Source organism: Elaeis guineensis, chromosome 6 (assembly GCF_000442705.2).
Source record: "Elaeis guineensis isolate ETL-2024a chromosome 6, EG11, whole genome shotgun sequence".
Taxonomy (NCBI): domain Eukaryota; kingdom Viridiplantae; phylum Streptophyta; class Magnoliopsida; order Arecales; family Arecaceae; genus Elaeis; species Elaeis guineensis.
The window spans coordinates 131,933,580-131,959,260 of record NC_025998.2 but is presented as its reverse complement, the minus strand read 5'-3'; the positions used below and the strand labels follow the sequence as shown (position 1 = coordinate 131,959,260).

At 38.9% G+C, this 25,681-nt stretch overlaps 2 protein-coding genes and 1 pseudogene across 4 annotated transcripts; 1 reads left to right on the top strand and 2 right to left on the bottom strand.

Moving 5' to 3' along the window:
* The first annotated feature begins 402 nt into the window (after positions 1 to 402).
* LOC105046447 (uncharacterized) lies at positions 403 to 5,250 on the top strand. The gene is made up of 2 exons (XM_010925037.4): positions 403 to 911; positions 4,991 to 5,250. Exons 1-2 carry the CDS (start codon positions 432 to 434, stop codon positions 5,024 to 5,026), a joined length of 516 nt encoding a protein of 171 aa, XP_010923339.3. The 5' UTR covers positions 403 to 431; the 3' UTR covers positions 5,027 to 5,250.
* A 2,074-nt stretch (positions 5,251 to 7,324) lies between these two features.
* LOC105046448 (DEAD-box ATP-dependent RNA helicase 37) lies at positions 7,325 to 20,682 on the bottom strand. 3 transcript variants are annotated; one of them, XM_010925038.4, is made up of 7 exons: positions 20,469 to 20,682; positions 19,344 to 20,192; positions 19,139 to 19,222; positions 13,779 to 14,021; positions 11,821 to 11,988; positions 11,529 to 11,642; positions 7,325 to 8,449 (listed from the first exon to the last, which is right to left on the bottom strand). In XM_010925038.4, exons 2-7 carry the CDS (start codon positions 20,100 to 20,102, stop codon positions 7,937 to 7,939), a joined length of 1,881 nt encoding a protein of 626 aa, XP_010923340.1. In that variant the 5' UTR covers positions 20,103 to 20,192; positions 20,469 to 20,682; the 3' UTR covers positions 7,325 to 7,936. The 3 variants fall into 3 exon arrangements, with proteins under 3 accessions (XP_010923340.1, XP_010923341.1, XP_010923342.1); XM_010925039.4 differs by having other exon boundaries at positions 19,344 to 20,136; XM_010925040.4 differs by having other exon boundaries at positions 19,344 to 20,125.
* Positions 20,683 to 23,358: 2,676 nt separating this feature from the next.
* LOC105046480 (uncharacterized) lies at positions 23,359 to 25,364 on the bottom strand (annotated as a pseudogene).
* Between the last annotated feature and the right edge of the window lie 317 nt (positions 25,365 to 25,681).

Here is a 25,681-nt window from a genome sequence, read left to right as displayed (position 1 = left end):
CACCTAAATTATTAATCAAACCCCAACACTAATCTCATAGCTCCAAATGCTGTCATCTAACGCCGTCGCGGACGGGGTGGACCAACCAATCTACGGAGCGGAGTCCGCGGAGTCTACCTCTGTCCCTTTCCACCCTTGTCCCCCCTGGTAGACGAGACAACACGTTCCTCACGTGACATCTCTGTAGCGGACTAATGACTATATCACCTATCACATCCCTAACAGCAAATCCCTTTTAACCTCCAGAGAGCGGCGAAAGCCGCAGACAACTATACACGAGTCAAATTATCATCCGCTTCACATGAATCTCGTGTTCGCAACCAAACAGCGGATCAAAGAAATACTGTGCTGTGGGCCCCATTCACCTGCTCCTCTTTATAAAAAGTCTTGCCCATCGCCCCATGCTCTTCACGCAGGTACAAGGAAGAGCAATGGCGACCTCCCTCCGCCTCGTCCTGCTCCCCCTCCTCCTCTCCGCTGTCATGGCTGCCGCCGGCGTGGTGGGCAGCGCGGTGCACGACGTGCTCCCGGAGTACGGGCTCCCGCGGGGGCTTCTCCCGGACTCGGTGAAGAGCTACTCGCTCTCGCCGAGCGGGGAGTTCGAGGTGGAGCTCAAGGCGCCGTGCTACGTCCAGTTTTCCGACCTCGTGTACTACGAGAAGAAGATCAAGGGGAAGCTTGCCTACGGGAAGATCTCCGACCTCTCCGGGATCCAGGCCAAGAAGCTCTTCATTTGGGTATCCGTTAGCGGCATCGAGGCCCACCCGGACGACGGCACCGTCGAGTTCAAGGTCGGGTTCCTCTCCGAGACGCTCCCGGCGAGCGATTTCGAGCTCGTCCCCACCTGCAAGGCCAAGGCCTCCTGCCGCGGTGCCGCCGGATTGGTTTCCGAAGGGCTCCGCATCTCCCAGGTTGTACCCTCCCTCCCTTCCTCACCCCCCCCCCCCCCCCCTCTCTCTCTCTCTCTCTAAACGAACCCTAGATTTTTGAGTCGATTGGTTGGGTGGTGGGTTTCTTCAATTGTGTTTTTTTTTATTTTTTTTATTTTTTTTATTTTGATCGGTCCCTTCGTCTGGTCAAATGGTTTCTTTTGGTGGATTGGGAGCATGACATGGATGGTCTAGATCTGCTGGATCTGATGGATGGTCTAGATCTTCGGGGGAAGAAGATAGGTTATTTGAGTCATTTGCTTATAAAAAGGTGATGCTTCAATTCTATCTAAGCAAAATTTAAAGGATATTTTTTTTAGATCATCTATATTTTGGACGGTTTGCATTCAGTGTGGAATACATCAAATGATTGGTGTTTTGGTGGTCCTGCGGCTCACACACGGGACGGTGGAGATGGTTATCTGTAATTATATGTGTTTGTTCGTTCGTTTGTTTTGTTTTGTTTTTTGTTATTTTTTATGATTTTTTTTTATTTTTTTATTTTTTGTGGGGTAGTGATTACTAGATAAGCGGAGACCAGTTTGAAATATTGGTATTTTGCTTGGTGTTTTTTTTTTTTTTTTGAAAAGAATTTTGCTTGGGTGTTCGAGGAAATAGCTCTAGGACTTACTTGAGCTTACAGTTACCTAAAAGGCAGGTTTTGACTGATGATTCATAACTTGGTCTATGTTCGTAGATAGTGTAAGCACATATTGCAGTCGCTTTGTTTCAGTTAGATTGCTTGTTTGCTTTGGATCATCATTATCTTACAACTTGTTCCAGAGATGTCTTTGTTTGGCCTAGCTGTTAGCATGGATAGATATATTTCGCTTTGATCACCTACTACATCACTAAATATGAATTACAACAGTTATTTGTGTACTGCACTCGAGAATCCATTGTTAAGCTGAGAGAATGTGCGAAGATTTGAATGTTTGGAGTGTTTAAAGCTACTCACTTGTCCAATAAAGTTTGCACATGATGATTAGATGTAAGGATTTTGTTTGTGTTCATCTCAGTGTCCTTGTGCCCTCCTTAGCATCTGTTAGAAAGGTTCCAAGACTTAGCATATTTCTGTTCCTGGTCTTATCCTGTAGTTATGGGTCACCGAGAGGATTGTGCTAAAAAATTTAATACATTAGTCATGACTATATGTTTGAATACTCTCTCTTGTTATTTTCTATTCTTTTTTCGTTGAATTGCTACTGAATGATCTGGATTTGAGCACAATAATGACACTGAGAAATTTCAGGATATGATAAAAGCTTTACTTGGTTTTGTGCATGCTCAAATGTTGTCCATTTTGATGGCATTTGGTAACACAAATGGGATCACCAAGGTGATCTTAGATCATTGGTGATCCTTACCCTAAGGTGATCTAATTACGGATGATCTAAGATCACTACATTTGGTATGCTATGTTCTAACGATTAAAGATTTTCGGATATCCATGAGTAATATTTGGTATTCCATAAGAATCTAAGATCATTGACCATATAATGCCAAAACTACTACTTCTGATATATTTTTTATAAAAACATATTTATTGATCATATAAACTATATTAAAATCGAATATTAATATATTTATTAATATATTAATTATTTTTATATTTTATAAAAAATATATTTATTAGTCCTATAAATTATTAATCCTATAAAAATATATTAACTGTTATTATAGAATTAATATTTTCATTTATACTAATAATATATTTTTTATTATTAATCTTTATTTTGATTAGGACAATAAGGCAAATAGAAGTAATATATTAAATGATTTTATTATATAAAGATAAAGTACAATAATATATTTCTACTATAATTTAAAATTATCATTGAATAATAATCGGACAATGATATGATTAATAATATATTATAATATAATATATATCATAAATACAGTATGTATAATATCAATATAATATAATATCATGTATAATATTCATATAATATACTAACAATATGTTGATATACCAATTTTTCGTTGGACGGAGGGTAATTTTATCTTCAGATTTCAGTTCAAGATCACTATCCTGGATGATCTTGGATTCCCGACTTCAAAGACGAGTATTCCATTACTAAGTTGGGAAGTGAATTATGGTGGAGTGGAGGTGATTTGGGATCATGGCCACGTAGGATCACCGTGGTATAAGCAAACGTAGTGATCTCATCACCTCCACCTACATCACCTTTGATCTTGGATGATCATCCTATATACTAAACACCCCCTTAGGATTGAAACCTACCAGGCACAAGTTGGTTAATTGGAAATTTGTTTCAAGTTGCGATAATTGCATTGTGTTCTTTCTGAAATTTGCTTGCTGTTGATTCAATAATGATATTGAACCAACCCCTATCAGAATTTAGATAGAAAAAAAATAAAAAATAAAAGTCACATACATGGGAAAGGAAGCAAGATAAATACGACTGTCTAATTACTTTATTCCCCCGCTTTTTAAAATAAAACTTAAGATCTAGTTATAGAATGTTTTTTTGCTTATTCTCACTGAAAAATTAGCAAGGGAGTTTATTGGCCTTTCTTAATTTTCTTAGAAGTAGCACACAAGCATAATGCTGCTATCACATTTGACCCAGTTTCCTCCACTGTTGTAACTTTTCTTTTGGCTTTATGGCTAAGATTAGCTAAATGATTAATCTTTACACATGAGCCAACTTATGAAATCCCATTTTCTAGTGGTCATAAGGCTCTGGAGATTTAAGAGTAAATTGTTAACAAACTGACTACACTTCAATAGAATATGATTTCTAACTTAAGGGAAGCAAGTTCATAAAATAACTTAAGGGAAGCAAGTTCATAAATATTATATTCTCTCCTACCTAATGTGGAACTCTTTTGTGATGCCATATCATGTTATAGTAAGTGATTTGTGTTTGGTGTGAGCAAATTATCTATCTCATGGAACTTGTTTATTTGGTTGAAAATTGCAGTTATTGGTAGAGCCAAGTGAACCATCCATCACTTTATCATAGTTTGAATCATGGAATGCCGTACCACCTCATACCGCCCCGTACCGGTCTTGTACCAGTATGCTATACCGAAACATACCGACATTACCGTACCATACTGAACCGCGTACCAACATTAAATAGAATTTCACCGGTATGGGGTCCGATACCAGTACGGCGAACCTTGGTTTGAATAACATGGAAATTCTTCTTTGAAGTCCAAGGGAGTCATATTACACTTTTTCATATATAATATCAAATCTAAAAGTTAGGTTAAATAAAGTTTGACGCTTATGGATAGTGCTTATTTTAGAATTAAATTTATCAGTTCAATTTGGAAATCGTTTACTAATGATTTACTCACAAAAAACAATGAGGAGAGCTCTGGCTCTGAAAAAATGCTGTTTGACAGGTTGGCTCAGGTAAATCATCAATAGCTGAATCAATCTTATAGCTTAGTTGATAATAATAAGGCTGCCAAAATCAAAATGTACGGGGTCAAATGCTAACTGACTTCCTATATTGAGGCTGCCAACATCTTATTTCCTTGCATTTCATGGCATTTATGAATTGATATAGTTTAAAATTCATGACCATGTACCTGGAAACTTTGCCACAGCCAGACAAGTAATGCTGCACTGCTATATACAAGTTGCAAGTACAACTTATATTGATTAATATTATTAATCATTATTTATCGGAGAATGTGTGCATATTTATCTGCTAATGTTGTTATTGTACGTGGACTAGTCTAAAAGGTTCATTTATGATACTTCTACCTCTGTCTCCACCCAAGGTTGGGAAGACACTTGAAGTTTTGTTTAACTCAATAATTGTTAGCAAGGAATACTGGTTTGTTCTGTTCATGTTTCTTTAACCAGTGGCCACCTGGCAAATTTATAGTGCTGCTTTCATTTAAATGTAATACTTGCAGCTAAGCAAGTCTTGTCCACTAACCCTTCGGCCAATGATGCTATAAACAGTACTGAATTATTGATCGTATTTCTTGTTTGAAACATTATCAGCGAAAACTGACTTTGTTGAATATATTTCTTGTTGGTAATGATGAAACGTCTATGCTTCCTTTTTCAGGAGTTCCATTCAGCTTCAGAGAACCCGGTCTTTTGAAGGATTAAATCTCAAACTAAAACTTGTGTGCAGGGAATAAAGAGCATTACGTTGCAGAAATGATACGGGTATGAACTTTTCGTGGGTGTGCATGTCGCTATAAAAGTATTATTGCATATGGAGACTTGAATCCTTTCCAAACCCAGTTCCTTTGTTTCTGGATTATGCATAAATTAATGTAGTTATTAATTGGTAAATAGAGGGAGAAGGTTTTTCCTCTGCAATTCACTTATCCAAGTCATATGCAATCTTGGCATATCTACCAAGCAGTACTTTGTCTAACCAGTGATAGGAGTTTCATCACATTGCCAGAGGAGCGTCCCTTAATTTAAATGGGGGAGGGGGACTTGTTAGTAGTTCATTGTCCATCCAGGTGCCCAAAAATAATGTTCCCTCTAAGATGAAGCTGTTGACTCAGGAGCATGTAGATTGCTTATTCTCCGCCTATAAATAATTTATCAAACTATCCCAACGTCATGCTGAAAAGTGTGGCGGGGGATTCTTAAAACGCAAAATGATTCATTGCAGCTGTGCCTCATCGGTCGACCTAAGCGAACTGTGCCTACCTACGATCCGGCCCCTTGTTTGCTGGGCTCGGGCTGTGATTTTTAGCCCGTTAGGTCGAGCCGAGCTTCAATTTTCCAACCCCGGCAAAATTCTGATTAGCTATTTTTGAACCTGGCATGACCTGATTCGATCCGAAATATATTATATTATGCTATTTGATACTATCCTATATTATTCTATACTATGTAGATTATATGATGCATACTATGTTATGCGATGCCGTGCTATATCATACTAAATGGTACTACACCATACAATATAATACTTTGCTACGATACTATACCATACTATAATGATACATAATATATCATACAATTATGTACCATACAATACTATATGATACCATACTGTGTCATACTATAGGATGTCATACTATATCATGTCATACTACTGTGTACCATGTCACACCATATTATACCATCCCATACCACACTATACCATCGGTATGTCGTGCACCATACTACACCATACCATACTATAGTATACCATACAAAGCCATATTATACCTCACCATACTGTTCTATTCTAGGCTATTTTATGGAATGCAATGTTATGCTATGTTATCTATAGTTCTATACTATCCGATACCATGCTATCTTATGCTATATACTATCTTATCCTTACAAGATACTACCCTGCTATACTTGCTATGTTATGCCAAGTGATGCGATGCTGTGCTATATCATGCTACGCTATGCCACACTATAATATGGTTTACTATCTTATACTATATTATATTATGCTATACTATGCTATCCTATATTATATTTTGGAGAAAAAGAGAAAAAAGCGAGGGAGAACCAGGCCGGGCTTCAAGCTTGTGCCTGGCGTAACCCTACTGAGACATGACCTAGGCCTGCCCACCCCGGCCTGACACGTGCTCAAGTCTACTGATCGGATGCTCCCGTGCAGGTTCTTTGGCTTGTAATTTCGTTAGAAGCTCCACGGCTTAACTGCCATTGGAGAAGAGAGTTGTGTTGAGAGGGCAAAGCATCAGTTCATGGTAAGTCAGTCGAGAATCGGATGAGCCCTTTTATCTTGTTTAACTTGATGGCAAAAACAAAATGACAAAATAATGCAATAAATACCACTCAAGGAAAAATTTGCACGATACAATGAACTGGGAATTAGATAAATCCACTAGTCACAACGGACTATCTAACCTACTTAAGAAAAAATTCCATTCCTTTTACGTTACGAGGAGTTCATGCAGATGCAAGCAATGAATCAGTCTACATGCGCGAAGACCTTGAACCAAGCAACGACTACACTGCCCGCATGAGTTGCCATCCAGAAGGACTGCAACTTTTTGATCACCAAAAAACTCGTTCAAAATGACTAACGATCCTCTTGCATCAACTGGGATATCAAACTAGTATCAATAATCCACACGACCTTTCAAAACCAGCAGCATGATCCTTCATTCAGCTTATGATAAATCAAGCAAAAACTCGATGCAACTATACGACAGAGCATGCAGCAAGGTTTGGACTACTTGCATTTCATCCCAGCAGCCCAGAAATTAACAACAAATATAATCTTGTTGCAGCTATGATAAAGGTATGACATGAGCGTGAGTACAACAAAGATGCTCGGTACTCAGCTTAACCATCCAGACAGCATATCCATTAATACATAAAGACACCTTCCTTTCTAACAGATTCACCAATAATTTTTGTGCGAGTGCACGCGAGAGAGAGAGAGAGAGAGAGAGAGAGAGAGAGAGAGAGATGGAAAACAAAATATATATACTTAGTATCTGTTCCAAATAACAATATCACAGTATCACAAAGCACACTACTCTTTTTCCATTACAAATTGACATCCTATCCCCTTTTCTCCCTTCAAGTCATATTTATTTCAGTTAATCTCTCAAATTTACAACAAGAACTCGAAATGAAAATATAAAAAGCAAAAGCCTAGCTCTTGTCTACTCCCCCACCATTAATTCAGGTCGCAAAGAACATGCTATGAGATGAAACAAACAGCCCCCAAAAAAGCCCCCTCCAGTCTCACCACATATTCTACAACCCCCCAACCAAAACTACACCCAACCCAGGAAGAAAAGGATAAATAGGAAGAAAAGAAAATAAAACTAACAGAGCCCAACCATGACCTAGAAGTCAGTCACCACCATCGATCCACCATCACATATTAACCATCCAGAATGCCAGGCAACGCTGTGGGGAACCAATAAGAAGAGAGACTACTGAATGAACAGAAGAACCAAAAAGGGGCAATTACCCACTGTTTAACCCTGCAAGTGTGCAACTCTATCAAAATTATATTCTAGAAAACAAGGGTGAATAGACCTTAAAGTTGTTTGAGACAATGGGAATAAAGTTAGTCCCAAGCACTAGTTACCCCTGGACCACCATAGCCACCCCCATACCCTGAAGATGCACCCCCATATCCCCCACTGCCACCATATCCACTGCCCCCACCATAATAATCACCACCTCCACCCCTGCTAAAGGAGGAATCCCTTCGGAAGTCCCGACCACCAAAGCGAGCACCACCACCAGATCGACGGTTCCTACTACCACCACCATAGGAAGAACGAGCTGCATAGCGGGAGAGCCATGCAGGCACCTCCTGGTTTGCTTCCTGCATAAGCTCAGCCAATGGTCTTGCCAGGTTTAGGTTGTTGTCATTGAAGAAGGCAGTGGCTAGACCACTCTTTCCAGCTCTCCCTGTCCTTCCAATACGATGTACATAGTCATCAATGTCATTTGGAAGGTCAAAATTGACAACATGTGCCACATGAGGGATGTCGAGCCCACGTGCTGCCACATCTGTTGCCACTAAGATTGGAGTCGCACCACTCTTAAAGGATCTCAGTGCATATTCTCTTTCCTGTGAGACAACATCAATATGTGACAATAGAGCATCAGCAGCAACATTTAGTTTGAAACCAATAATCAAGGTACAAACTAATTACTTTAAAATGGCAGTAGAACTTTTAAATCATTTTTGAAGAGAAGAGATGGGAGGAATAATTAGACATGCTCAGGGAAGGAACAAATCCCATGAAACTCCTATAACTCAGATAAGATAGTAACAATCATCTGGCTGGCAAATAGTGCAAGTTCACCGATAATCACTGGGCAGCTGGCTGATGCTTCAAGGGGGAGTGTTGGTGGTCAATCAATAGCAAATTAAGTATTGTATAAGAAATTAAACGAAGCAGATATTTTTCTTTTTTCAATTTCAACTTCCTCAGAAGAGAAAAAAACATGCAATTGAGGCAGTATAGAGCTCTTTATTTCGTAGTAGGTGCCTAAATAGGTGCCTTAATCTGTCAATCGAGAACGGCACAGCAAAAGCAATATTTCCTTAAAGAACTCTTTATGAATAAGTAAGCTTTAGACTGGTAGGCTTGAATGAACCTAAAGACTAGTTTAGTCGCAAAAGCAAACACAGAAAAACAAACAAATATCCAAGATTTTAAATCCCGTGGGATGGGGCTCTCCTAGTTTTTCCATAGAACGGAATGTGCCGCCGTCCCACTCTATCCCAACACTTGGGACAGAAGATGCCCCAGACATCCCGATCAGGACGCTAAAATGCTGCCAAAACAGCTCTGTCCGGACACATGGGATGGTACCTTGTCCCGGTGTCCCATTGGGACCTGAATCCTTGCAAATATCAAGGATTTCCTGGAGAAGAGCAAATAGCCATAACTAAACTACAAAGTGCAAGACAAAACACAATGTATTTCTTTACAAATGATAGATAATGCAAGAAGATACAGAATGGACACAATCATCATATATTAGTACAAAATGTAAAAAAAAAAAAAAGAAGAAGAAGAAGAAGAAAAGAATGGCTGGGGCATGCATGTACCACTTGAAAAGAAGATATTTAATCAGGCTTATGCAAAACAGATGTTAGCCTTTAGTTCAACAGCCCACTTAGTTTTGATCCTCCAATGAAGAGTGTCTTCCAACATCAAACCTTTAAAGTGTTGGCTGATCATGAAGAAAATATCATAAACTCCTTGATGATTCTAACATCATCAACAGCTTACAATATAATTTACCAAGACACTCGTCCAGTTTCAACTGCTAAGCAATGCCAACAAAATCAATTTTAAAAATATTTGACAAAATAAAAAGAAATAAAATTTATAAGCAGCTAAAAACATCCACTCTGATTTGCAATTAATCCCTTGGCATAGCAAACCAATGAACACTTGTTCCAATGACTTAAGCTAGAGTCTTGCAAAGGCACCAGAAGTCCTAACAAACTTCAGTTTAAAGCTCAGTTATAGATGCATCAGCCATACCAAAGAAGTAGACTGATATATGAAAAGACATTAAATCTTTCTAGTCACTTGATTCGAAATCCTGGAATTGGCTGCTTCAATATGTCAGAAACCAGAAGGCACTCACCTATAAAAAGGAAACCAGAAGGCACAAATCCAACCTTGTTAGCAGACAGCTTGTCATGAAAACTTTTTAACCCCGCCATAGTTTATTCTTACAACATCTCTCATAAGTGAGAAAATTGAGTCTGCACCTCTTCAGCCTAAAACAAGCTACATCTACCTATCTATCAACAAAATGCAGATTTAATATCAAGGGAAATTAAGAAGTCTTGCACACTTTGTTGCCAGCTTCATCATAAGCGAAGTCCACAACCATTTCCAATGAACAGCATTACCAACTTACTAGATTAAAAAAAAAAAACGAATAGCGACACCTTCCTGCTTAGGAAGTTACTTCTTGCATACACAAGATCTTTAAGATAAAAAATAAGTGAAAATAATAACTCCTTGCTATGATAAAGAATGAGAAACTCCAATGATATTCATCAAATTATTCCATATTTAAGCCATAACAAAGCCATATATTTTCCTCAGAAATATGATAATAATTCCTCGATGCTTTCATCTTCAATTTCAATTACAAAGAAAATCACACCTCTTATACTGATCATTTCATAAAGACATGCTGAACAAGTCTCTTCTTTCCTATTGTACATAATAAGCCATCTCATGAAGGCATTCTAGTAAAATAAGTAAGAGCTTTGTTATTTTTTATTTGAAGGGTTTACTCATGCAGGGAATTTGATTTTTTTGATAGAAAGGTAATTTGATTTTGAAAGTTGGAAACAAAAATATAAGGGGCAATATTACAGACCATTCTAGAGTCTTCCCTGCATTTTTCTTCTCGCTTTCTCTATAGATCTTCCTCCTTTTCTTCTATCTGGAAGTGACTTTGTAGTCCATATTTCAGCTGATTTGCTATGTTTGATTCATAATGCTCATCCAATTTAGATTTGTATTGTGTCCTGTGCTGTTCAATGTCAGTTTACACCCTTACTGACCATGCTTTATTGATTTCTGCACAAAAAGAATTGCTCCTTGCACCCAGAAATTACTTGACACCAACCCTAGCATTTATTTAAACCCACATACACACCTCAGAAAGCACTCGGAACCCTAGGACCATATATTTTCATACTTAAGATTCGAACCATCACTTGCAAACATCAGAACAGCACCCAGATTTAGTACAAGATCTATTCGATCCTCTTCATGGAATTCCAGAACTCTCATTGAGCGGTACTAACCCCAAATCCTAAGGCATCATATTTGCAATCTCCAGAAAACAAAAGACAAATGGATTGTTTAACAACGGTCAAACCCAGTAAGTCATCTTACAACCAGTTTCGCTTTAGTGGGTTTCTCATCTACTTAACAAAGATAGTAATTATGAAAATAAAAAGGAAAAAAGTAGCGTTCGTTGCAAAGTTGAGCACAACACTTTACAAACCATCCAAAGTGAAGAAAGAACAGGCATCGTGAGCACCAAAGACAACTTCCATAATGACAGATGTAGAACAAATTAGGTGAAAAAAAAAATGTGGAAGTAAGACAATGTTTCAAATATCATCAAAGAATTACGTGATAAATGGCCCATTTGCCTACCTGCTGTGTTCTATCCCCATGAATAGTGGTTGCAGGAAATCCATTCATACACAACCAGTGTTCCAGTGAGTCAGCTCCCTTCTTTGTCTCTACAAAGACCAAAGTCAAAGCTTGCTGCAGGGATCAAAGTAATGGTATCAGTCCATGATAATTACCAGATCAAAATCATATTACCATATAATTAAGCAAGCAAGAAAATGTTACAAAAATCCAGTAACTTAAAGTAAATGGAGCCACCCCTAGGGGTGAAGAAGAAAAGCACTAGAAAGATGAGTTTTTAAGTGGGTATGACCTTTCCATGAACACCATTAGCTCTTTGGGCATGAAGGAGGTCCATAAGGTGGCTTCTTTTGTCTGATTCAAGAACATATTCAACTCTCTGAACAATCAAATCAGTACTAGAACCAACCCTTCCAACAGCAAGAAAGATGTAGCTGGAAAGGAAATCAGAAGCCAATCTCTGCATACAAAAGTTATAAATTTGTTAGTGTCAACATACATGTCAGAAAGCTTCCCATTGAATACTTTGAACAAAATGTGAAGAAAATGAGAAGACAGATTGCCAAGACAACATAAGGTATCCAGATTGCAGATAACATAGAAACCAATCAAATAGTGCAAGCTTTCCTGTAGCTGCTCTGGAATTTACCATCACCTCTTCATTCTGCCACCACACCTCATGTTGGCACAGGTTCAAAGTATAGGTGTTGGGCCTGCATCCTTGTTATCATCAAATCTTAGAATATGAGGACCAGATAAGGCTCCACAAATTGGGTGTAGCGGCGAGAAATGCCGTACATGACCTAAGTCCACCAGGCCTTGCATTATTTCATTCAACTTTTAATCATTATAGCCAATTTAATACACACTTGTGCCTTATCTTATACACATTTACACAACCTCGTTTCTAACACAGGCCATGAACCATATATTAAATGAACATCAAAACAAGTAACCTGGATAAGTTACTTTTCCTGAAAAATACCAACCGTCCATTAAATAATTCTTGATAAGAGCACAAGTTAAGAACCAGAAGTCAGTTCGCTTATCAAAAAATCAAATAATTCTTGATGAGATCACAACCGTCCATCAAATCTCTTCCCCCTGACAGACCATATGCATCTGACATGCCATGATGCCAACAGCCTAATCTGAACCCACCATAACCTCAATCCCCTTCTCCTTACCTGATGTTGCACCTACTACGGCCTCCATTGCCTCCACCCTCCCCCAAGCATCCCTTGTCCACTCTTGGTATCCTCCACCTGAGTCCAAGAGGCAGCCTCAACCCATGTAGGTGCCCCACATCCCACTTTCCTTCGGTACTCTTTATGTGACCCCCTCCCTCCCCATCAGTGGATTGCATGCCACTTTCCATGGGTGGGATTCATCAAAGCCGTGTCCAATCATAATGCTTCTGCCAGAAACAATCCCACACCCCAACCCATATCTTGTTGTGTCAGCACCACAGACACATTGGGATAAGAGGCACAGTTCCGGTATTTTATCTATAACTTCTCATCCCTACTCTCCATCAGGCATCATAATATCATAAGCCCACCCCGATCATATGATATCATTAAACCAAATCCTAAACATTTCTGATAAAATGACCATCAGAAATATTAGCTTAAATAATTGTCAGTCGATATAATATCAACATTTCCCAGTTATCTTGTTTCTTATTCACCTTTTTGGCATTTCCCTCCAACTTCTTGTTTAGATTTCTAGATTATTCATCTCATGAAAGATTGAGTATATTACTCTAACACATACCAGTGACCATAAGGTGTTAGCATAAAAAAAAAAAAAACATTTTTTTGAAAAAAAAAGATTGCATCAATCATTAGGATTGACGGTGGCAATTTCTAATGCCCTTTCCAGATCAAGTATCTACAGTGCCAGCAACATAAGAAATTAGCAATCATGCATAAATTGACATACATCAATTTCCAGATGGTTCACAATAGCAAGCACAAGTTCATATGCACAATTAATAGATGCACTGCTCCGTGATAAAAGATTTATGATGACTCCTACAAAGATTCCTTAACTCCATCATGCTTACCATCTGAAATCAAGAAAACATGATCAAGACAAATATATACCTAAGGCACTTGATGTCAAGTTATATCCAAAATAAAAATGCACCACCCAGCATAAAAACATTGACACCACAAATAATAGACAACCAGCAGATTCCAAAACATACAAAAAAATGAGAATGTTCCAATACATGATGGAACCAACCTGTATCTCTTTAGGAAATGTGGCGCTGAACAGCATAGTCTGCCTTACACCTCGTGGTGGCATGTCCATTTGTTCAACAATTCTTCGAATCTGTGGCTCAAAACCCATGTCAAGCATTCTATCGGCTTCATCTAAGGCCAAATATCTAATCATCTGTAATGAAACTCTAGCCCTCTCCAACAAATCTACCAAACGACCAGGAGTTGCCACAAGAATATCAACACCCCTCTCCAGCTCCCGCAACTGCCAAGATGCATGCACCGTAATCAGTAAAAGGCATAACAGTATGCACACAAAAAGCAGTACGCTCATAACAATATATCAAGATTCCAAAGGACCGGTTTTGTTTATTTAATCAGGCCTAATGTATAAGTAAGGAAAACCAACAGAGGATTGGCTATGCAAATTCTCAAGCAGAAAGGTTATGCATCTAATACCATCATAGCCCCTTGACCCATGTCAGAGCAGACACCAAAGATAAGAGGAATCAACACACTTCAAACAATAAACCAAGATTTCAACAGGCCTTTTTTCCAAACAAGCTAGTCAACCAAATATATTTAAAAAAAAGGAACAAGTATTGAAGATGCAGGGCTTAACGAAACAAATATCATAATGCATATCATAATGCGCCTATGGGTAATATTATCACATGGCTACTCGCAGCACATATTGATAATCATAGACATAGTTGCAATTTATAAAAAGGTGTACTAAGATATATAGTAAGATATAATATTTTTACACAGCCAGTAGCTTACAAAAGTCCTTATACCTATGCATATATTTCCCAGCACTGGAACTTAGCATTATAATAATAAATAAGTTTGTTGGGGATCTCTAAAATACTAAAAAATACCATGTTGTTTTATTTAACTTGCATAATGAACATGTAATTATGTATGCGAGAAAAATCCGACGGCCCCTCTCCTTTAACTTGCATGACTATGCGGAGTGCCGGAGCCAATCGGGACTTGGGAGGGAGGGAGGAGGGAGGAGGGAGGAGAGAAGACCGCAGGAGAGGAAAGAGAGTTCGGGCCTTCGAGCAAGAAATTATTACATGCACCATGTCCCACTGAACCAGGGCAAATCTCGGAGCATATGCATGGTGGAAAGCGCGTAAATGGGAATTGGTGAGATACAAGGGTAGCCTGGCATGTTATCCACCGTGGGATTTTACACAGTCCAACTACACCCGGCGCATGCACCAAGTCCAACTAAACCACAGTGGATGGCGCGCAATCAGGAATTGGTGAGATACAAGGGGTAGCGCGGCGTGTTATCCACCATGGGATTTGACACGGTCCAATTGCAACCTGGTGCACACAATCATGATATAGATTTTTCTCCCTGTGGATTGCATGGTGCAATCCATTCGATCTCGTCTGTTCAATCGCATCCATGGGGCATAGCTCTCAAAACATTCTGAATCCATGATTTCTCTCAGCTCGAGCATCGTGCCCACGGACCCCACGCAGCCGCTCCAATCGACGCCCATGACTCCGCTCAACACTCGTCTATTCATACATGATCAGATGTTGTTCAAGCCGAGATTTCTATCCTACGTATTCCTTTAAATCGAAAAAATCATATTGCCTTATCTTAGAAGTTCAAATATATTTAAACAATAAATAGATCAGTAAAACTTCAAGATAAATTCAAAAACAAATAATATATATATATATAAGGATGTCCCCAGCGTGTACCAGGATGCCTGATCGAGATGGTTATCGAGATAGGGCAAGACGTGGGGCATCCTATTCCGGGCAAAAATCGGGACGCCCCCGTCTCACAGGATTTAAAACCTTGCTAACATATATATACTGAAAATAAAACATACAGCAAAAACACTTGTAAAATGGTCATCATTCATAGATTACATGACCCAGCTCATAATAGTCAAATTTTCATCGACCTGTTGCAACAACTAGATATTTTTCAACTCTGACTTGGGATATAATCAAAGATTAATGTTTCATTAGTTACAATGCAGATCATCTATATGGCATATCTTATGCATGTGACTAACTAAAAGAAAATAAGCATGCAATGGATGGTTGGTGATTCCATTAGTTGATGAAGTGTTTGAAATTATGTTTTCACCATTGAACTTATTTGGATATGTGAACTGATAAACAGATTTTCATTTTTCATAGAGTTCATTACCTTGTTTTTCTCGCTCTCTAACATAGATAAAGCCAAGGAAATATACGTATAATCCTATGCATAAGATGGGACTATATTCATTGAGGCTGACCTGCTGCCATCAACTTTACAAGATTCACATATATAATAGAGATATTTTGGCAAAACCAATTTGTATTCACTTTTAAATTGCTAACATAAAACTCAAACTCAAGATATGCACATAATTACTCATACCCAAAATCATACCAGTGTGCAACCCAACCCTAATTGAACCGGAAGAAATCAAAGCATACGAACAATACTTGAACCAACATCCAAGAGACCCAGAGTTTAAGGAGAATGTGACAAGCATTAGCACTGATGTCAGCATCATAGTAATATATACAATACATCTAGTAGTGGTAAGGGTATGAAAAATATGAAGATGTACATAAAACTTATTGAAAAAAGAATGTAAAGCCATGTCCACCATGTCTTCCAGAACTCTAGCAATAACAAGAACTGCCTACACAAAAAAACCTAAATATCATCACTCCCTCCTGTTCTCCATCAAATTAGTTTGTTCTCCACATGTTCCTTTAAGAAATAGGAATCACAATCTAAATCTCATGCGGCTGACCCCAATTGCTACTCAATACTCCCATATAATCCATCATTAATTGCAAATGTTGAATCCAAGCATCTCTCAACTAAGCTTCAGAGGGATTTAATATGATCCCGCTTCAAATCATTTGGGTCATGATCCAAATCCTTAAATCATCTCGATATTCCACTTTCGTTGCATCTTTCGCATCTCATTTAGCATTCCTTTTGTCGACATCATGTCTACCATATATCTATGTCAACTGACAATGCCTCAGACTCCAATGTGGTTCTCACAACAAAATTCTCACATCCTAAAGATTGTTTGCCTCCTGAGCTATCTTTATTTATATATTTCTCCTTATAAACCTCTTTTATCACTCCTCTCTCTACAAAAAGCCCCACCATATCTATGCGTTCCATGCCAAGGCAAGGCCAGATCAGGTAATAGCAGTGGGCTAGGTGAAGGTAGACTAACCAAAGGGGATCAAAAGCCTCAATGCAACTTAGCATCAGCAATTAAGGTGAGAATTTTTACTAAAAAAATGGCAGGTTATAAATAAGTGTAACACATTTTCTTCATAAGATCTAGCCCATTTTTGCCATAGTACAAGATGCTAGCTGGGTGTTAGATTGTCGACCACACTAAGCACAAGTATTTGTAAAACTTCTCATCAATGTAAGATGAAATGTAAAGGTAATTTCCACATTCATGCATGCATATTGCAACCATTTAGGCTATTTACTAGAGCAGTTAAGCAAGGTTAGCTACCTGAGCGGTGACTGCATGCATGCAAGGTGAAGCATAAAAGTAACATCTACATTCATACATGCATATTGTTGTTAAAAAGCAATCATTTAGGCTGTTTACTAGGGCATCACCTGGGCAATGACTGATCCGCTTTACAAAGGAAAAGCAACAACCTCAAGTCTTTTAGAATCTAGCTAGCACGCAGTTGCATTAGTTGCCAAACTAAAGACCAAATGGCTGCTCGTACCACTAAATGATATTGAGCTATACAAATGACAAGCATATGTTATACTAACCTACAATTTAAGATGCTTATTAGCTATTCACATAACTTGCACTGTGTATTGTGTGTGTCTATATATATATATATATTAACTAATTTAACAACAAACGCAAGTTATAACTTATATATCAACCACTTGATGCACAACATGCACATTATAGAATAACATGGATATGCCCTCACTCACTAACTTACGTAACAGAGGAGGGTAAAGTGTCCCGCCTATCATAGACCCTTGGAAGTCTACAGTGGCCACCTACCTACAATAGTTAACCTTCTCATTCTTCCTCCACTTTTACCACTTCTTTTCACTCTTCCACTATCTCTTCTCTTCTGTTCCCCCCTGCCCAATTTCTCCTATTTGTTTTTCATGTCTTCTTCCTTTATCTTCTTCCGATTCTTCTTTGTCTTCCACTTTTTCCTTCAAAATTTTACCCAGCAATTCTTTTCTTCCTCAGTTTATCATATTCTTCCCCCTCTTCCCATTTCCCCTCTTTCTGTTTTTCATAAGTAAATTCTTTATTCCAAATTTAATCAATTTCTATTATATTCTCCCCTTCCTCACCCCTTCAATCATATTTACCTGACTAAGATATAATTATCTTTTCAAGTTTTTGATGTATTATCTTTTATCTTTCTTTCTTTTGTTTCTCTTCACTTTGCATTTTCAATTTTTCATTGTCTCCTTTTCTTCCATCCTTTCTTCTCCTCCATCTTTTCTTCTCATTTTCTTCCCCACTTTGCCCAAAAAGGGAAGAAAAGACCACCTAGGTTACTGTGCAGTCTATTGTAGAAGCCTAGGAAGCCGTGCTGGCTTCCATGGCCCTATTGACAATCTTCTGCATGGATTAACGTATGCATGTTTATATATGATAAGGAATTCCATAAAGATGAGGAGCAAAAAGTAAAATCCACTTCCTTGGATTGACAATGTTTTACTGATTCTAACTACTAAAACTATGACATAGAAATGCACTGGTTCAAATCACTATGGAAATTTTAAGCCAAATCTGGAAGCGACCCCCCTAAGAAGCATAAATGAGACACCAATAAAGGTACCTTGGTGATCATGATCCAGGTCATACTAACACAACTTCATAATATCTAGCAACTATATATTTCAATATCATGGATAATCACAAGATTAAGTGTCTCAGCAACCTTGGGAGTATATCCCTCCAAACCAAAAGAAAATAGTAAGGTAGAAGTTTAGTAGATCAGCAAGCTTTTTTGATCCCATAACAGTTCACGCTCAACCACACACACATTCATGAAGAGGAAAGAAAATCTTCAGTGCAGCTGTGCAAGACACAGACAATACTTGAAGCTAAACAAGAAATCAAACTATCTCTATCCCCATACATGCATATGTTGGTGCATGTATATGGGTATGCATCCATTGAACACAGCCTGCTTCATGGAGAGGGATTTATTACAGTGTCGATAGGCAAGAAGTAGTACCAACCATCTGACATCAGTCAGACTCCACATAGAACCAGCACAACGTCAGGGCAGTAAGCTGTAAACGAAATGTACTACCAGTTCCCAACAAACAACAAAGTAAAAACTAAAATCAAACAATGTGAAAATAAGAACCTGCTGATTGATTGGCGCTCCTCCATAAGCAACAACAACCCTAACTCCAGTCTGATAGGCAAACTTTTTAGCCTCCTCATGTATCTAGATCACAAAGACACAATATAAACAACAAAACAAATGGAAAAAGAAAAAATGAAATCATCAAGACCAGCAGATGGAACAGGGAATCCATGTTGGAACACCTAAAATACAAAAAACATACTTGGACCGAAAGCTCCCTGGTGGGTGACAAAATCAGTGCGAGCGGATAAACTGTCCTCGTACCACGTGGCCTCTGTGCAGGTTGCCCCATCATGATCCCATTAATTATCGGGAAACAGAAAGCTGCCGTCTTTCCTGACCCTGTCTGAGCACAGGCCATCAGGTCTCGCCCTGCAAGGGAGATCGGGATCGCATGGCGCTGGACGGGTGTTGGCTTCACATACTTGCACCTCCTTATGTTCTCATTCAGCGCTTGCCCTAAATCAATCTCAGCAAATGTGCTCACAGGTGGCGGTACATTGTCACCACTCGTTTCAACAGGGATGTCCTCGTATGCATCGAAATTGATGCCAGTGTTCTCCTGGCCATCAAATGCAACCTCAGTTGTTTCGTCATCATTTGCAAAAGGATTCACCTCACGCTCCCTTCGATCCCATCCACCAGTTCTGGAGTTCCACCCACCGCCTCCACGGCTTCCACCAGACCCAGGGCGGCCTAAGTCACGGACGGGCCCTCCTCCACCCCAGCGGTTCCCACCAGAAGGACCACCAAACCCGGACGGGCGCAAGGCAGCAGCAGGGGCATCGGCAGGGGTGGAGGCCGGAGGTTCAGAAGACGACGGGCGGTTGCGGAGATGCGGAGGAACGTAGGTACTGCGAGTGGGACGAGGAGGAGCAGCAGCGGTGGTGTTGACAGCAGAAGCGCCAGTAGCGGACGCCGAGCTCTCGGCTTCCGCGGAATCAGCCCATGAGGTTCGCATAATTCAGAAAATCAATCGACACCCTAACGACAGCCTCAATCCAACAGAATTACAACAGATCTAAGAAATCTGAGCAACGGATCATCAACCCTAAACCAAACACCAAAATAAAAATCAAAAATTTTCCTCCGGTGAGGGTTTCAAAATCCCAGAAAACACGAGAAAAAAACGCAACAAATCCAAAACCCCCGAAAACACTAGAAAAAACGCAACAAATCCAAAATCCCAGAAAACACAAGAAAAAACGCAACAAATCCAACAAAGTCAAAGACGAAAACCCTGATCGAAACCACGGTTTTTGAAAGAGAAAGAGACGGAAAACCTTTAAGAATTAAAAAAAAAAAAAAACAAAGGTTAAAGAGAGACCTGAAGAGGGGCGCGAGAAACGCTCAGATCGATTCCTTCGAAGTCAAGCGAAAGATTGGGAACCACGCGAAGAAACCCTAGAAGCTTTTGCGAGACCGAATCCAGCGAGGTCAAGGGGATAAATATCTCGTGTTGGGCGAGGCCTTTTTCTACTCCAACACTAATTACTCTTTTGTTTTCCGCCTTTATTATTATCGGAACCCTAATTATTGTAGAATAAGGAAGAGATGGGGAGAAAAAGAGAAGGAAAAGAGGGGAAATTGGGAGAGCTGGGCTGACGTCATCGACCAAAGGACCGGACAGCGATCCGGCTAGTACAGCCGTTGGATCTGTGTGGCCAGGTACATCCCAGCTGTCCGATCGGTGTAACCCCAATTAGGTTCGCAAGGGCACGTGACACCATGATAATGCACGTGCCCTTCACTAAATTCTACTTTTGCATACAGCCCCCTAGCAATTTAGATATCCTGCTTTGCGTTTGGATAATTTAAATTAAAGGCCGCTATGATAGGTTTTCTCAGGCCACTTTATGTTAAATATTAAATATTGGAATACGCGATGCTCGTCAAAAGCAGCAGGAAGGCTTAAATCATCCTATTTGAATATTTTTATCATACAGCCATTTGAAGAAGGAAGGTCTAAGGTGATGGCATCCCATGATATTTCTTAACTTTTTTATCATTTAAAATAATTTGATATCTAAATGCACTCTAATTTTGATAGTATTTTTATCATATAGCAGTCTGAGGTGAGAGCATCCCATGATATTTCTTAATTTTTTTATTATTTAAATAATTTAATATTTAAATTGACTCTGGGATGCAATACAATTCTTTTCTATTAAAAAAATTTGACTGAAACAGCTGTGCTTATCAAACCATTTTTATATCGGCAAAAGTATCCTTATTTGAGCATCATTCCATTGAACCTGCTTTGTAATGCGATAAGATATTTCAATAATAACCATCTATTAGCCATCATTCTATTATTATAGCAATAGAAACCAAAATCATTTTTGGTTATACATGTTTAAGGTTATTGTATTCAAAAAAAATTTCATGCAAATTTAAATCATATTTTTTTCGAAAAAAAAAGTATAAGAGATATTCAAATTACTCGACTACTTATTGTTTCCAGAAAACTGTAACATTTATTTTTAAAGTTTTCAGACAAAATCCATTGGAGGATTGATTGGGTGAATAATAGATATTGATTATTAGCAGATACGGTTTGGAGGAGATCATCATTAGCAGATACGGGCATAATTAAAGCCTTGGAAGCAAACTTGTGGTTCCAAGCTTCTGATGGTGGGGGCATTCGAATTTTGAAAGTGGGAGCCGTTGGAGAGGCAAAGTCAGAGACGTCTTGGAAATTTGGATGAGGCCCTCTACGCGTGGGAGAAAAAGTTTGGACGCAGTCTGCTTGGCCTTTGGGATTGCTGGGTTACCAAGCTATTCTTTATGGTTGCATAAAAAAAAATATATTCTTTATGGTTAAATAACAATTTTTGGTAGAAAAACAAGTCTCGTTGGTTGGCATTAGTTGTTGACAGAAGAGAACAGCTCAAAGGATACACAAATACTGAAAGGTGACAGTTTAAGACTGATCCAGGGGAGCATTGATTGAGTAGTCCGAGTATCGATTTAAATTGGGGGAGTTGCACATTGATTGTTGTCTGAGAAACTAAATACATATCTAATTGGAAAAATACAAGGGGCACGCGTCGTCCAGTGTATTACTCGCTCCGGTGCCATAGAAAAGTAATGCTATACTTATAAAAATAAATTGGGCCTTATCCCGATGGCTGTACCTTTTTGCCAGTCTGCCTAGCAACTAAAAATTTTAGATTTGGATCCTGGTCATGAATTTTATTGTCTCACCATCAGATAGAAAGTGATCGTTAAACCAATACATCAAACTGTAACATGAAATCTCCTGTAGTCTAGGCATTAAAAAACGTGATTCCAACTATAAAATATAGGGGACATTCGGTAGCACGTAATCCTGATAGAATTATATATAATTTTATAATAAATAATTAAATTATATTATTTATTTCATCATTTTCACAGATAATGCTGCATTACATGTAATGCACCATTATCTCAAAAAAAAGATAATCTGATTGTCTAAGGGAGGTGGCTATGTGATTACATGTAATCTTGCAATCTTGTAATCTTGAAACAAAATAACTTCAGGACCAAAATACCTCTATCAAAATAAATCAAAATAAATTATGATAGTCCCAAGGTGAAAATACCAAAAAAAATATAATGGGTGATGTCACGAAAAATGGTTGGTCTCGAAATTAAGTTGTTCATCTAGAAAATAGACAATAATATAGCAAAGATGGGGTATTTTGAAAAAATTAGCTTATATTTCATGTAATCTAAATTGTATACTAAACATTGCAATATAGAATTTCTTATAATTTTACAACAACATTACTACACATACCAAATACTACAATATAAAATTTCCTGTAATTTTATCAGGTAATTACATTTCCTCTACAATCACATTACCATAGTAACATTATCTATGCAATGCACCAAATGCCTCCATAGGTTTGGTAGAAGATTAACCTAACGAGAAAAACTACTTGTAGGTAGTGTTTTTAGAATCGAATCGGACTGGCTGGGTCGACCGACCAGTTCGGAGATCAATTTTAATTCCAGTCCAAAACTTAGGATAGACCCAATTGATCTTCAGTCCGCAAAAAAACTGAAAAGAATCGGTGAATCGATCAGCCCATGATGAATCGATCGGGTTACGGGTTAATTATCTACGGATAAAAACCACCACTAGGATATTCTTCCAGCCACTTGCATCCATCAAATCCTCCCATCCTGTCGTCTCCATAAACTCCTCCAACGTATGCTCTCCAACCTCAACGACCCCCACTGCCGACTAGAGCGGCGGAGAAGATCAAAGAGGCATGCAAGCCGGCAAGGTCCCTGAACAACTTGGCGGGTGCCGACAGGACGACGAAGCGGATGGAGAAGTCACAGTAGCCAGTGTAGTCTCCGTCGAGACTGCTATCGTGGCCCTCGTCAAAGTTGAGGGTGTAGCTTAAGGAGTCATACTGGAACCTCAACGATCCCATCCGCATAATGCTACCCCACCGTGTCTGGGGTTTCGATTCAGCAGTCGAATGAAGGTCTTCCATCGGGGCCCGATCGTGAGCTCCGACAATTTTCACACTTTCATCATGGCTCTCCACCACCACCCCCCATCCACCGACGACCTCCGCTTGTCGCCCCTCTCTGATGCCCATATATGCTACCACCACTCGATGGAGGACGATGTCGAAGAAGAGCGCCCGCTAGTCCAGGGGATCCAAAAGCAACAGTATCTCCGCACAAATATGGCATTGGCCATCGACACCTCGTCATGCGGCACTAAGTGGATCTCCGCCTCAACAGCACCCTCCTCTCCCTCCTCCCCAACCTCAAGGCCCACGCTACTCTATTTCTCCCAGAATGGTAAAATCTCAGGTCAGTTAACTGGGCCGACCAGTTGGCCCGGTTGACCCTGACCATTTTTTCATTCCAATCCGATTCTAAAAATATTACTTATAGTTGTAGGTGCATATTATTAACCTGTAATTTTTTAAATCGAGATTTGAATAATGCCTAAAAATCATGATAATTGATCGAGCCGAAACCAAAATTTAGTAGTTTGTCGAAGAAGAGCGCCCACTAGTCCAGGGGATCCAGAAGCAACAGCATCTCCACACAAACATGGCATTGGCCATCGACACCTCATCATGCGGCACTAAGTGGATCTCCGCCTCAACAGCACCCTCCTCCCCAACCTCAAGGCCCACGCTACTCTATCTCTCCCAGAATGGCAAAATCTCGGATCAGTTAACCGGGCCGACCAGTTGGCCCAGTTGACCCTGACCATTTTTTCATTCCAATCCGATTCTAAAAATATTACTTGTAGTTGTAGGTGCATATTATTAACCTATGATTTTTTAAATCGAGATTTGAATAATACCTAAAAATCATGATAATTGATCGAGCTGAAACCAAAATTTAATAGTTTTAGGAACCGCACTGTTTATCAAATTAGAAAAAAAGGATTGTGTCACATGTCTCTGTTTCAACCACCGTGTCAACCCAAATTGATCCGTGATATCATGATGATATAATAAAATATTAATTATTTATATTTATATTATGATAATTATTTTTTAAAATTTATAATTATTAATTATTAAATAAATTATTTTTAATAAGAAAGAAGGAATAAAAAAATTTTGAATATTTATATAGAATCAAAAAATTTAAATAATATTTTTTGACTAACACGGATCATCACATACTATAAGTATGTAAAATCTTACGAGTGAATAATCAATGTGAAATTAAATATATATTCATGTAGATATTTATAAGCATCGGACCAGCAAAATGGAGAGAGGGAGGATAAGTGAACTAGGACGGTTCAATTGCTAGCTTAGTGCTGCTTGGTCTGCCACCCAAGCTCTAGTCAATAGGATGGCGAGGTACAGAGAGAGATGGAGAAAGCAAGATGGGCTGGGGAGCTTTTGCCCCTTTGATTCTACTCCCTTACCGTTTGTTCCACTTGACACCAAGTTCTGACCTTCTAATGGGGAGGCAAGAGGGCGAGGGGGATGGGATCTTGCCAACCCATAGAGGGGCAATGGTTCCACCATGAGTGTCATTGGTTCTCCGAAAATACAGCAGTTTTTATATCGGTCCAGCTATGGAGGACCATATAGATTGGATGCTCGACCAATTGCTGGTCTAATCGGTTCAACAGGCCGGTCCAGTCCCGCTTTACACGCATCAAATTTAAAACCGTAATAACGCTTGATGATGTAATGAGATGTCTTCGGAGCAGAATAGTTGTGATGTCAACCACCATATAATGAAAAATAAATACGAAAATGGTCAAGCAACTGTTATTTGATATATTTTTTTTTCCCACTTTCATGTAATGAGATGTAAACCCTTGAATGGACATGTAATCCAATAAATGCCATCTTTTTTATTCGGATGAATGACAAAAATGTCAAATATTCGTCATGGTATCTGTTACAAAACAGTGGCTATGGCCATCATCTAGATTTTCACTGTGGCAGAACTGAAAGATAAACAGTTACACGATTTATTTATTTATTCGCAGCCGCAATAAGCGCACGATTATAATTGCATTTTTCAAAGAAGAAACTTGCACCAATT

Excerpts from the sequence above, each read along its gene's own strand:
- LOC105046447 (XM_010925037.4), top strand. The coding sequence starts at position 432 with ATGGCGACCTCCCTCCGCCTCGTCCTGCTCCCCCTCCTCCTCTCCGCT. Across the intron at positions 912-4,990 it reads AAGGGCTCCGCATCTCCCAG|GAGTTCCATTCAGCTTCAGA; the intron begins GTTGTACCCTCC and ends TTCCTTTTTCAG.
- LOC105046448 (XM_010925038.4), bottom strand. The coding sequence starts at position 20,102 with ATGCGAACCTCATGGGCTGATTCCGCGGAAGCCGAGAGCTCGGCGTCC. Across the intron at positions 11,989-13,778 it reads CATTTCCTAAAGAGATACAG|AGATTGGCTTCTGATTTCCT; the intron begins GTTGGTTCCATC and ends TTTTGTATGCAG. Across the intron at positions 8,450-11,528 it reads ATGGGGATAGAACACAGCAG|GAAAGAGAATATGCACTGAG; the intron begins GTAGGCAAATGG and ends GTTGTCTCACAG.